Here is a 14,807-nt window from a genome sequence, read left to right as displayed (position 1 = left end):
AGAAAAAAAAAGATGAATTTAATACAGTTCCTCAGAATCACAGAATTCCCAATTCCCATTCAAAGTATCCTTAGCAATCATAGGATCATATATATATATATATATATATATATATATATATATATATATATAACTGGAATGAATCTTTTTTTTTCCTTCTTGCTAGAATGGATCTTAAGAAATTGTCTAGAACACGGGACCTTAACCTGAAATCCATGCACTTGTTTTTTAATATTCTGATAAGCATATTTCAGTATAATTGGTTTCCTTTGTAATCCTATTCATCTTATTTTATGCCTTGATAAACATTATTTAGTGGAGTTCATAAGTTTTACTAAAATGCTAAGTAGTCTGTGACAAAAAATGGTTAAGAGCCCCAGGTCTGATCCAACCTCTATTTTATAGGCAAGGAAACTTAGGCCCCAGAGAAGTTTGTGATTCATCCAAAGTTACACAGGTAGTAAATGGCAAAGCTAGTACCTGACCTCAAATTCTCTAATGCCAAAGTCAGTGCTCTTTCCATTGTCTCCCTATAAGGGACCACCCACTCTAATACCTGAAAAAAGAAAGCACACCTAAAAAATAATTATCCACTCTTTGCTTAAAGACCACAAATGAGAGAAAACACACTATCTCCTGAAGCATGCTTGGATAATTCTAAGTATGAGTAGGTTTTTCCTTACATGAAGTCTTACTCTGACTGCAATTTTCAATTGTCTTTTGGGGTCATGAAGAATAACTCTAACACTCCTGTCACATGTCAATACTTCAAATACATGAAGATAGTCATTATTTCCCCATAAGTCATCTCTTCACCAGACAAAACACCCCAATTCCTTCAACCAATGCTCATATGGCATGATACTGTGGGTCTTCAACATTCTGGCTGCTTTTCTATGGATATTCTCCCACTTATCAAGGTTATTCCTCAAATATGGAATACAATACTCTAAGTGTTGTCTTACCAAAGCAGAATATAGCAATATATTACTTCCCTTGCCTTGTGTTTTATGCCACTCTTATTAAAGCTTAAGATCAAATCAAATTTTGTGGCTTGCCATATCACAGTTTTCTTATACTGAGCTTGATTTTGTTTTAAACCAAGTATAAGACATTCAGCACTATTAAATTTTATTTTGGAAGATTTGGACCAATATTCTAGCCTGTCAAAACTTTTTGGATTCTGATTCTGTCATCCAGCAATAGCTATCTCTCTAACTTAGCTTTGTCATCTATCAATTCGATATGGGTGGAAACTATAGTTCTGTCATCATTAATAAAAATGTTAAAAAACACAGGAATAATATTAACACAAATGTTAAACAATATAAATGTCAGTTTCCTCATCTACAAAGTGGATATAATAATGGCACCTATCTCATACCTGATGAAGATAAATGAAATTATAGATCTCATTTGCTTTCCAACTCTAAAGTGATACATGAATGTGAGTAGTTGAGAAGCAGTCTATAATGTACAGTGTATATGGCTCTACTAAAGACATAAACCATGCCTGCTTTGATTCAACAGATATCTATCAATTTAAATATTAAAATACAGAAATTTACAAACATACCAACTCTCTTCTCTAAGAGGTTTCCTTGTTGTGCCAACTTGATAGCATGTATATAGCCAAAGGAAGATTCATACCCAAGCATTTCACAATATATAAGTCTCACCATACATTCTTTCATCAATCTCTGAAAAAAAAAATTAGTGTTTATAAAATATAACTTATAATGTTCTTTTATGACCAATCTACAATAGTCACTTAGAATGATAATGGCAAATACAGAGCCAAGACCTGCTACAAGATAACTATGTATATGTACAAGAATTTTATTGATGGTACAATGTTTTATTAAGGAAGTATGGTAACATTAAAGCATATAATTGTATATAAATGTAATTTATGTGTATAATATATGTATATAGTAAATGTATATAAATGTAATTACATATAAATATAATTAGCTGAATACTGAGTTAAAATTCTCATTACAGTCACATTTTTAAAATGCTCAAATATTCTAGCATTAAAATAAGTGCATTTATGAGGAAAGTATTAAAATATATTTAGTTATGAGTCCAAATGCATCCTTCTTCTGCCTCACCCTCAAGCCCTACATCCATGTATTATGCTCAAATGGCTTGACTATTAGATTCTATCCATCCAAATAACCATTTTCTCAATTTTTAAATTAATTTTCCTATTGAAAAGAAAATATTCTAACCAGCTGGCAAGCATTTAATCAATTCAACAGCTACATTTCTCACTTTAAATTAGTAACATGGTATTCTAATTTGTACTGCGCCAGTGCTTCATCATGGCTTAGTGACTCCGGGATCTCAAAAGCTCTACCAGTAGAACACAAGTTCTGCTAGTATCTACCATGTTGGAAGGGATTGGAAAGGGGCCCTTGAAACAAATTAAATCTGATTTCCAACTTTCAAAATAGCTAATGACAGAAAGGCATATCTCTGGCCATAAGGTGATGAATTCTGAACATAGTAACACAAGAAATAAATAAAAATGAAAAATGGTTCAGGCATGAGCAACTCCTTTCTGCTTCTGCAGGGATATTAGCAGAGGGGCAGGAAAGGAGACTGAAAATGTGAAAAATCACCAAAGTTTTAGACTATCAATAAACTTTTGACAGTTGGTGGTTTAAATGTAAAATGCTTGACCAATGGCCAAAGAGTGGAAATATTGTTAGAGGAGATAAAGTAAATCGATTGTGATATTCTTGCTATAAATGAAAGCAGGACATAGCAACTAAATAGAAGGTTGGCTCAGAGGTTTTCCTTTGAAGACCAAGAAATTGGGGAAGGAGGTTTTATTGTATACACAGAGGCAACAGAAAGCATTATTTCATAGAATATTTGGTCACCATATATTGCAGTACTGATGATAAATATTTGCAAAAAGATCATCATGAAAATTACTGCAACTAATGCAAGAACACTGTCTGCTATGGGTAAAGTGGTTGAGAAATTCTAGGAAGAACTTAAGAAAAGCTCCCAAATGAAACCAAACATACATCCTGAATCTTGGTGATGTCAGTGGAAAACTGGGACAAAGGTAAGGATGCAAGAAATATCTGACACAGCAAGATTCAGAAGGAAAGAGTCCCCAAATTGGAAGGTTACATTGAAGTTTCATGCCTCTCTTTTTTTTTTTTTAAACCCTTACCTTCAGTCTTGGAATTAATACTGTGTATTGGTTCCAAGACAGAAGAGTGATTAGGGCTAGGCAATGGAGGTTAAGTGACTTGCCCAGGGTCACACAGCTGAGAAATATCTGAGGCTAGACTTGAACCTAGGGCCTCCAGTCTCTAGACCTGGCTCTCAATCCACTGAGCCACCCAGCTGCCCCCCACCCCCACCCCCACCCATGCCTCTTTATACCATGAACACTTTCTTCTAAAATGGAACTGGCATCTGTTGCATGCAGAAAATACCCAATGGAGATGAAAAGACTTGCTACTGATTAAGAATCATCGTTTAGTCAGCTTTCTATGTAGTCAAACCATCAACTCTTCTGAAATAAGATAAGGAATTAGCTTTTTAAAAAGCCAAAGAAGAAGAATGGCAAATGATATAATGTACAACTGAAACAATTTAATCTTGAACTATTTAAACAAATAATTGATGTTCAAGAATGGAAAACAGACAATAGAAATGAAATTAACACAAATTATGATCATTTCAACCAGAAGTTTAACCAATGTATACTAAGAATTCAGAAAGCCCTTAAGTCAGCACATATTTGACTAGTTGCCAAAAGCACACCTAAGAAAATATGCTCATTTGCAAATGCTGACAGTATCTTCTAAAAAATCAGTGAAGGGTAAAAGCAATTTAAAGAAAGCTTGACAAGATATACAATAAAGCAAATGTCATTCCAAATGCATTTAAGAATTAAAATGGAAGTAGGACAACAAACAGAAAGAAAAATGAAAAAGATCTGTATTCTCCATTACAGATAGTAAGACTACCACATATGATACCTAATAAAATTTACAAAAGTGCCTGTAGAGGAGGCAGAAATGGCACTTAAACAGAATAAAAATGAGGAAAACAGCCAGTTTAGACGAAGCATTTATTGAAGAGTCCTGAAGGTAAGACAACTGTGACACTGTTGACAGACCAAATTTCAAGCTTTCTGAAGGATGAAAAGATGCCAAAAGCATGGAATGTTCACCTCAATACTGAAAAATGGTAATCAAGAAAACATCATTAACTACTGACCTATAGGTCTATTCTCACATCTATACAATATATTTATGAGAGTCATCTATATACAAACCAAGGGCATCCTTGATGAAGGAACTGTAGGGAAAAAGGGGGGCTTTCATGATTTTTAACTGAATCAATCTAGAGGACATATGATCTCACTGTGCTTATTTGTTGGTTATACAAAAGCAATGATTCCATAAAACAAAACAAAGCCCTACAGGCTCTTTTATAAAACAAGGTGTCTCCCCCATCTATATATCACAAACATTCAAGATGCAAAGGATAATAATAGCTGTAGAGTAAGTCCAATCACTCACTTTACATATAAGAAAACTAAGGCACAAAGGGGTTGAGCAACTTTCCTGGTATCACATATCTGTAAATGTCTGAGGTAAGATTTGAACCCAGGTATTCCTGATAACAAATTCAGTGCTCTATCCACTATACCATGCTTCTGAGTCCTTAGAAAGATGTGCTCATCAAAGGTATAAGCAAAAGGTCTTTTGGAGAAGGGATTCCCTATGGATGGTAAAGTACTTCAGATGTTCCTTTTTGTAAATAACATTGTCTCTACTGCATCAAGCCCCAGAATACCATAGAAGAGATCTATAGGATCTTTGTTTGGCCTGTCTGCTCACATAGATAAAACCAAGTATAAGAAGAATGTCTACTGGCTAGATTAAAATATGCTTTTGGTTGAACAGCATATAGAACTTATCCAAAAGTAAATATATCTGAAACAGATAGCATAGATGGACCACAAACTGGGCCAAGAATTGAACAAAAGGAGAATCAACTGTACTCCTTTCAGGAAAATGAAAAGTTCTTTTACTGACAAAGTCTCACATGAAAGCAAAGGCCCATCTTTTGAATACTAATATTCTACCTATCTTGCCTATGGAAAGATGTATGGTGAGTGTGAGCAGGCTTCAACATATAACCATTAAAGGACTCTAAAGAATAGGAGCAAAAGGTAGCATCAAGGAATTATATGATAGGAAGAGCAGAGACTGGGTCACATGGAAAGAACAAGGGATGGCATGTGGAACATCCAGAATGCTCCAGGGGAACCCTTTCAATGTCTCATCAAAAAAGACACATAGGGTTCATCTTAATTGATGAACAAGGTGCTAGATATAGTTCTAATTTCCTATCATCACTAATGGATAGTATAAAATACAAAAGAATATTAAAAATCTTTTGAAATAACTTTTCAACCTTACCAACGTAGTGCCAGGTGCAGAAACAGTTGCCTTCAGATTAGCCAGTTCCTGCTGAATTAATTTCTCTTCCTCCTATAAAAATTAAACATGTTATTATTAAACATTAATAATAATAATAATAATAAATAATAATAACTAGAATTTACATAGCACTTTAAGGTTGGCAAAGCACATTACATGTTATCTCATTTGGTCCTCAATAACCCATGAGGTAGATACTATTATTATTCTCATTTTATTCATATGAAAACTGAGCCTGAGAGATTAAGTGACTTGCCTAGATTTACACAGCTAGTAAAGGCTCTATCATTTGAACTCAGGTCTTAGGATCACAGAACAACACCAAGGGACCTAGAAGAAAGAATGCTATCCACATCCAGAAAAAGAACTATGGGAGTAGAAATATAGAAGAAAAACATATGATTGGTCACATGGTTGGATGGGTGCATGACTGGGGATTTTGGCTTTAAATAATCACTTTATTGCAAATAGAAATAATATGGAAACAGGTTTTGAACAATCATACATGTATAAACCAGTGGAATTGTTTGTCACCTCCAGGAGTGGGGAAGGAAGAGGGGAGGGAAAGAATACATGAATCATGTAACCATGGAAAAATACTCTAAATAAATAAATTTTTTAAAAAATATTAAAAAAAATAAATAAATCACAGGATCACTTTCTTTTTATTTCCTAATAATGAAGCACTGAGAAGTGCTGAAATTGTTTTTGATGATAAATAATGAATTATAATACTATTTTTTGAATCGGTTATTTTGATAAATTTGAAGCTTGATGGCCAGATTATTTGCAATAAATATGAATAAGGGCACAAAAAGTATTCAGTTCCCATAATATCTCAGGGATGATATGACAATTTTACAGAGGAGGCTATGGGTATGCACTATGTCCTAACACTCTTTATATTACTGACCACCATCAAACTCAGTAGTGGATAACCTAAACCTGATAAACCATTCTCATCTTCACCCAAATCCCTACTACCCCTCATGACATTATCAAGGTTAAATGAGTTTAATGATAAAGAATGGACAATGGAAAATAGTGAAAGAATTTCTTTCCTTTACCTGTTTCTCTAAATATGTTGCTACATATAAATACTGAAATGGCTTAGTGCAGTTAAGGAAAGAAAAGAGAAAACAATGGAGAATCTGAGGTAAGATTTTCCTGTTTATATAATTTTCACAAATACCTTTTGCTTTTACAAGTTATTTATGGATATTGTAAATCTTGGAATTTCTCAGACTTGTGAATGTTAAAAATTTCCACATTGAGGAATCCTCCATTGGAACAAATTCCCTACTGGAAACATTCCCCATTTTGATGTGAGAACTCGCCAGGATCAGAAATGGGAGGACCTCTACTCCACCCGTACTTAAGACTGCTTTAGGGGAGAAAATTCCTTGCTAAACAATGAAAGTACTTGGACCCATGCTTATGATGAGGCAGGGAGTTCTTTGAGCCATGCCTGTTTTTGATACAATGGGATGCTAGGTACCTATAAAGGTCGGGCAGGTTTTCTCTTGATGGGATTAGTCGACTCAGCTGTGTTTTCTCTGGTTCAGACTTACTGAGGGGATTAGTCAACACAGCAGTGTTTTCTCTGGTTCAGACTTACTGAGGGGATTAGTCGACTTAGCTGGAATTCAATGGGCTGTCTTTTAGAAAACATATACGGTGATTGGTAGATGGAAGAACTTAGGGGAGGTGACATAGGGAAAAAAACCCTATATAAGAAAAGGAATCTCTTGAGCAAGGGATCCTTGGAGCCTTGGAGATAGATCCTTTTGGAGGAGGCCCTCTGAAGATCTCTTTAGAAGAAGTCCCTTGGGAGGCTGACTCTGGCTGGAACTCCCTCTGGGGGAAACTCTGTTCCCCAGATATCCTTGCTTAAGACAAATCTTGTGGTGAGTGATAACTGACTGGTTTCTCTCTTAAGGCTTAGGCCTGGGTTGGCCAGGCCTGCCCTGGGCCAACCTATTCTTTTCTCATTAAGTCCTTTTCTCTCTCCTTCTCCTTTTCTTTAATTCCACATTTGTATTATTAATTAAATTCTCTATAAAACCCAGTTGACTTGGGCATATTCATAATTTGGGAATATATTCCCTGGCGACCACCTTATATTTGATTTAAAAACCAAGACACTGTAGTGAAACATATTTCCTGCGGTCAAAATTTACTCATCCTCTCTTATATCTATCACAAATTATATCTTCCACCATTTTAACTCACTACAGTTTATGGCAGACAACTATTTTAACTATAACAATATAAATCCAGCACTGAATCTTCCCTTATAAGCAAAAACAAACAAACAAACAAACCAGATAAGCAGAACCAACTAATATCATGACCATATATTTGATAGCATGTGAAACATTTCCTAAGCATATGTACTTCCTTGCCTTGGAGAGGAAGAGGTACTGTCCTCTGGGATTCAAATCAATGATTACAATTACTCAGAGTTCACTTCCTTTTAGTTTTCTTTTTGTTCTCCTGGTACTGCTTACTTCATGCTACATCAATTCATAAGTGTTTCCACACTAATTATATGAGAATTCTCTAAATTCTTCATATTCATCATTCTTTTCAGCATCATAATATTCAATATGCTCTTCTAAAATTTGTTCAGCCATTCCCAATTGATGGGCACCTACTTTGTTTCCAAGTTTTTGATATCACAAGTACAGTAATTAATTATATTTTGGTATTTATAGGATCTTTCTTTCTCTTTTTTGACGTCTTTGGGATACATGTCCAGGAATGAGATCCTGGGATCCCATCAGTATATACAGATCCATCACTTTAATAATTCAAAAAATTTTTTCAGAACTGTTAAATTTGGACTTTAAAAATCTTAAATTTTGCCAAATGTTTTAATATGTTTTTATATATCCCCATGTTATCTCTTACCCTACCTAAATGAGCCATCTCTTATTCAAAACAAAAAAATTTTAGGACTAAAAAAGATGAATAAAATGTGACTACATCTACATGCTATTATGTCTAGAAAAGAAGTTGATTCATTTTCTCAACTCTTCTCTAGGGCTAAGCTTGTCACTAAAATTAAATGAGCTTTTAAAAAAATGTTTCTTTAATACTATCTCCCTCCCATTTTCCTAAGGCATATCCCCAAAGCATATACACTGGTAGCTGTCTTTAATATAAGTTTCTTCCAGACTAACTTGTGATTTCAATTCACTTCAGAGAATCTGAAAGCAGATGCTTTATTATCCTTCCTTCTCTTATATGGCCTGCCTATCTTGTGTTATGGTCAATATTAATGTTAGTTTTAGAGTCTAGAAGACTTGAGTTTTATTCATCATACTAAACTAGGTGGGTGACCATGGGTAAATCAGTTAATTTCTCTCAGTCTCATTTTTTTTTCATCTGTAATATGAAGGGATTGAATTTTGACCACTAAGGTATTCCAGCTCTAAAGTTAAGATATCTGAAGTTAAAATTTCCAGTCATCCATTTCTTATATATCCTTTATGCCACTTGTCTATAGATCACTGCTAAGGAGCCACTATAGCCTAAACATTTGTCTTTTGGGTCACCTGTAACTTTGACTCATTGGAGAATGTGGTGTTCTAAGATTTACACTGAAAGAACACCAGTGTTTAAAAAAAAAAGATGGGGTTCTATACTGTGGAACAGCTGGGAACATTAAAAGCACTTTACAATTTCCCCAAAATAATCTAGCCCACACTTTTCCTCCTACTCAATTTTGGTCCCAATTCACTGTCTATCTGGTAATACTTTTTACACTCACCCAGTTCCCAAACCCTCAATAGCCCTTGTAACAAATACCCATTATCAAGCAAACCAAACTGCCACTTTAGCCATTTCCAACAATTTATCTCATTCTCTATCAGGTAGTGGAAAGCATTCTTCTTCATTGAAACTCTATAATCATTGTCACTGCATTCATCAGTGTTCTTAAGTCTTTTAAAATCTGTTATTTTTTTAATGCCATAAATTGTTCTCCTGGTTTTATTCACATCATCCTCCCTTGGTTCATATAACATTTCTTGTGTTTCTCTGAAACAGTACCATTCAACTTTTCTCATACCACAGTAGCATTCCACTATGTTCACTATGCTTTGTTTAACCATTACCCAACTTAAGTCACACCCATAGTTCCCAGTTCTTTGACACCAGTACTATCATACACATATGCACTGATTTACCAATTCAATGAACTGGCCATCCAACTCTATGGCCTAGTCTAGACAATATACATTTTTCCTTCATTTAATCCTTCTTTATGAATTATAAAATGCCAAACTCTTTCAAGTAATCATGGACTTCATTAAGGAGGCCTGTAATATTCTGGGGGTTTTGATACTATCAGCACAATGTGATCCATAAAGGGGTGCATCTTTTAGGACCTCAACATCGCCACTGAACCCCTATCCCACTTGAACCCTATATATAGATATAGATATAAATATTTAAAAGTCTATACATATATATGTGTGTGTGTATATATATATATATATATATATATAGAGAGAGAGAGAGAGAGAGAGAGAGAGAGAGAGAGAGAGAGAGGCACACACACACAGAGACACACAGAGAATCTCTCATATATATATATATATATATATATATACACACATAAAATCCTATACAGAACTTCCACAAAAATAGCAAATATCTTTGGTGAGAAAGCATCTCCCTGTTTTGTGCTTTGTTTCCTAATAGTATTAGCTTAAAATAGTTACCAGTCATTACATTTATAAAGAATAACGTATGCATAAACAAATTTGTGCCAGAAGAAAACTCTAAAGGTTATATTTTGCTCTACAGAGCCTATTCTTTTTTTTTGTTAACAACAAATGCAGAAGGATATAATGTTTTCTCCACTTTGAGAAGGGTCAGTACAAAATGAGATAGCATTAAACAATTGAGTAAAGAGCAATAATTCACTACAGACATCAACTCCTTAAATAATGATTTTGGGGTGTGAAACAGACCCCTTCTAATTAATGTCCTTTCTAGACCTTTTTTAATAGTTACTACAACATTCCTTCAGTGACAGCATTACTTTAATAATGAAACAAATTTTTTAGCAAAATAATTTTTTAGTTTACAAATGCCTAAGACTTGGTTCAAAATTGTACAACTTACATTTAGTACTTATCAGTCTTTTTTGCACTTAGTAAATAAACTATACCTGTCCACTGTTGTAGAAACTTCAGTTGGCTGTTTCTCAGCAAATTTCAAGATCCAATATCCTTTCATTTTATTTACCTAAAAAGTCACTAGATGGCTTAAAAGATCCCTTAACTAAGTGCTCCATACATTATTATATGTGACAATTTACAACAGATCACCTCTCACCTGAGGTAGTCTAATGGACATCCTTGGTTCCTCTATCCCCTGACCAACTCATCTCTCAGGTAGCAGCCAAAACAAATCTCTAATGCAAAGGTCTGACCTCAATACTCTTCTGTTCAAAAAATATTCATTGGTTCCCTATTACAAAATAAAAAGTATATTACTTAATCTGTCATTTAAGGTCCTCTACAATCTAGCTCCAACCTACTCTTACAGACATATCTGACATTATTCCCCACTTTCACACATTTATTTTATGTTCCAGTAAAATAAACCATTAACTGTTCCCCAATTTTATCCTGGGATCATAATAATGCTTTAATACCTACCAAATACCTACTAAGATATAATCAGATGGCCATAATTACACATTAGAAGCCCATTATCTTCTACAAACTAAAAGATCAATCATAATACCACAAAGACCTCAGAATATCTGTGAGAATACAAATAAACTGTATTAGAACTGGAAAATCACCACAAACAAAGCTGTTACCTACAATCCCCCAGAGACCGAATATTGATCTGAAAAAAAAATGTATAAATGATATTTTAATAACTATAGTCATACTGAATACTCCAAACTATGTAGAATTAAAAAAATTTCAAAATATTGATACCTAGCAAAAGAAATAATAATTATTTACAAACAGTATGAAAACACAACATCTCTATCTACTATCTTGTCTATTACTGTATTTGCCCCAAAGATACTTTCAGTCAGCCTAACGATGAACTTCCAAAATTTTTGTTCAAATTGCAAGTTACTCTAGTCATTTGCACAATGGTTCACAGAACAATGCACAAAAAGAATAGCAAAATAGCAATGACCTTTCCTATCTGAACTTTAATGAATGAAGATGAAAATAAAAATGATTATTAATAAATAATAATAGCTGATATTTATAATTTTTTTATTTACAAAGTATTTTGCAAATATTATCTCTTTTGGTCCTCACGACACTGGAAGATTCATGCTCAACGTACATTTGGTAGCTAGGTATTGCAAATAGGTAAGCATGCTGACTTGGAAAACCTGAGTTCAAATTCTGTCCAGAAACTTACAAGCTGTGTGGCTCTAAAGTCGCTCAACATCTCTCAACATCATTTTTTCCCCATCTGTAAAATGAGGATAATAAGAATACCTACTTCACAGGATTATTGTGAAAACATATAAGTATGTATGTGCAACAGTTTGGTAACCTTAAAGCACTTTATAAAAGTTATTAAATGTACAATGTTTATATATTTGTGTATATATTCATGTATGTTATTTGGTCTAGATTTGTGATTTCACTGGTATAAGAAACCCTCAAATACCAATACAGATGAAACTATTCTCCAATTTACAATCTTGGATTTTCTTGGAGTATTGCAAGGGTAAATAATTTATCCAGGGTCATAGAGACAATTTATATTTGAGACAGGACTTGAAGCAGGTCTTCCTAAGTGAAAGTCTAGCACTCTATTCACTATATCACAAGGCTTCCCATCTTTGCAAAGAAGACTCTCTGCCCTCATCTTCTTTTCCTAATGACATCTAAGATGCCACTTACACTAAGAAGTCTTCCCTGATCTATAGCCTTCTCCCAAATGAAAACAATCTCCTCCTCCTCAAATTTTCCTACTTCACTTTACTTCTCTCCTTAGAATCAGGAAATAAAGAACACTGGACTTATGAATCCAGGAGCCCTGAATTCAAAATCTGTATCAAGTGCTTATCATTTACAAATCACTTAATCTTCCTCAGCCTCATTTCAACTAAATTCATTAACCATATATTAAGTGCCAACAAAGTCCCAGGCACTGTGCTAAGCAATAAGAATAGAAATAAGGGGAATGGAGGGTGGGGGAAGAGATAATACTTACCCTCATGGTCAGGATCTAAAGGGGAAGACAACTCACAAAAGGAAGGTGAAAGGGGGAAGGGGAGGGTGAATTGTTGCCACAGACATCTGAGTTAACTCATCTATAAAAATTGGGAAAATAGCACCTACCTCACAGGGTTGTTGTGAGGATCAGTAAGATGACACATCTAAAATTCCTTGTAAACCTTAAAGTGGTATATACATGATAGCTTTTATTATCAAGTCGTACTTTCCTCTATAAGTCAATTGTGAGTATATATATATATATATATATATATATATATATATACACACACACCCATACTCTCCAGAAGACCTTAAACCCTTTTAGAGTAGGCATTTTGTCAGTTTTGTGGGCCCTTAAAAAACATTCCTCAAATTTCAAGAGAGGAGTCAGTCAACTAGCAATTAGGGAGCACCGAGTCCAAATCCTGTCTCAGGCCCATACAATCTAAGTCACAAAATCTTTTTCAGCCTCATTTCAATTCAATTCAGTGACTTTTATTAAGCATCTACCAAGTGCTAAGCGTAAACAAAGGGGAGGAGAAAAGGTCGAACGGTCCCCGCCTCGGAAGAAGCTCAGAATCAAAAGTCACTAGAGTAAAAACTAGGACGTCCCTGCCAAGGGAGCACTATGACCATCCCACTCCACGAGCTGAGGGCCCTGCCCTGGCCGAAGAGGAGAGATCATTAGGTGTGGTGAATGAGCCTTATCAGAGGGGGATCCTGGGAGGGGTTTTGGGTGAGGAGGGATTCCGAGTGATGCTGTCCAGGCTGAGGGGTATCCCCGGAGGGCCTTCACTAAAGGGGTACCCGAAGGGCGCAGCCATAGCTAGGTAGTGTCTCTGGGGGGCCCTGGCTGAGGGGGTTACCCAGAGCCCTCCGATTGAAGGCTATTCCGGAGGGGCCCAAGCTAAAGGAGGGGGCCCTAAATGGAGATCCCGAGGAGCCACCCCCTCGCCCCACCTCCCCTTCAAGGCCACCTACGTGTTTGGACGTGAGTGCGGTGATACTACGGATAAGGCTGCCCAGCCGAGAGGAAACGGACACCCTGGGCACGCCGGAGCCTCCAGCCGCCTGATGCTGCAGAAACAGGCCCGGCAGCGCCGTCAGGGTCTTCTCCACAATATCGCTCATCGCAGCCCACTAGCTTCCTTCCTCATCCCGGAAGGCCCAGCGTGCCCAGGACCTGGCACGCACTTCCTGTTTATTTGAAGAAGAAAACTTTATCCTGGCCTTCGAAGTGAACATTAACATTTTCGCTCGTCCGCCACAGGGGGACGCTAGAATCCAGAGAAAACTCTCACTGGCTGTAAATTATAAATTTGAGAAAGTATTACCTTTCAGATCCCCATCAGGCAGCCATGCCCAGGGAGCCAGCGTGGCCTCTCACGCCTCCCGGGAAAACGTCCATAAAAACCATCCCACTTAAGCTTCCCTTTCACTCAGGAAGACCTGCTTCACTCCACTCATTCCCCCAAAGAAAAAACCCAGAATAATAACATTTAGATAGCGCTTTAAGGCTCACTTTACCTACATTATCTTGTTTGATCCTTTAAAAGGTGAGGTGTGTCACAGATATTATTTTTGGTTTTATATTATTATTACTATATATATTATTGTATTATTTTATATTTTACAGATGAGAAGATTGAGGCTATAAAACCAGATATTCTTAATTACATATAGACACATTTACCCTTTCTGCCTCATTGCTATCTTCCCTTATTTCCCCCAAATTCCCAAAGCCCATATCTCTACCTCCAATCCACTAGTTTACCTATGTTGTACTTCACTTAACTTTGGACGTGTACATTTCTATGCTATCCTTGGGCAGAGCACTTCCAAATATCCTCATATCAGTAACAGGATTTTTCATATAAAATAACCTATGCCATTTTAAAACACTTTTAGGGGGACAATGGAAATCCATGGATTGTAAACTCTTGCATATCTGGGTCTTTTGTTGTTGAACTCACACTAGCACTGGACTAGACACACAGGTGTTTAGATTAGCTTTTTTTTTTTTCCGTGAATGAATAGATAAGTGAATATGTGAATCTGTAAGTTAGTGGATGAGGCAGAAATCATGAGCTTATGGGGGGGGGGG

The 14,807-nt window shown here is 35.7% G+C and overlaps 1 protein-coding gene across 7 annotated transcripts in view; it reads right to left on the bottom strand.

The window, feature by feature from the left end:
- Nucleotides 1-14,807, bottom strand: part of AP4E1 (adaptor related protein complex 4 subunit epsilon 1) — a 304,079-nt gene that overhangs the window by 105,533 nt on the left and 183,739 nt on the right. For 2 of the 7 annotated variants that reach the window (XM_056810192.1, XM_056810191.1), the window contains exon 3: nucleotides 5,463-5,534. Coding sequence is in view for 4 of the 7 variants with exons in the window: in XM_001380552.4 (XP_001380589.1) it covers nucleotides 1,577-1,700; nucleotides 5,463-5,534; nucleotides 13,685-13,834 (346 nt within the window). In the remaining 3 variants the exon portion in view is untranslated. Of the gene's footprint in view, nucleotides 1-1,576; nucleotides 1,702-5,462; nucleotides 5,535-10,832; nucleotides 11,704-13,684; nucleotides 13,899-14,807 lie in introns of those variants that run through there. The other 5 variants (XM_001380552.4, XM_016427883.2, XM_056810189.1 and 2 more) reach the window with 5 other exon arrangements.

This window comes from Monodelphis domestica, chromosome 1 (genome assembly GCF_027887165.1).
Source record: "Monodelphis domestica isolate mMonDom1 chromosome 1, mMonDom1.pri, whole genome shotgun sequence".
Classification (NCBI taxonomy): domain Eukaryota; kingdom Metazoa; phylum Chordata; class Mammalia; order Didelphimorphia; family Didelphidae; genus Monodelphis; species Monodelphis domestica.
This window is presented reverse-complemented; position numbering and strand designations above follow the sequence as displayed.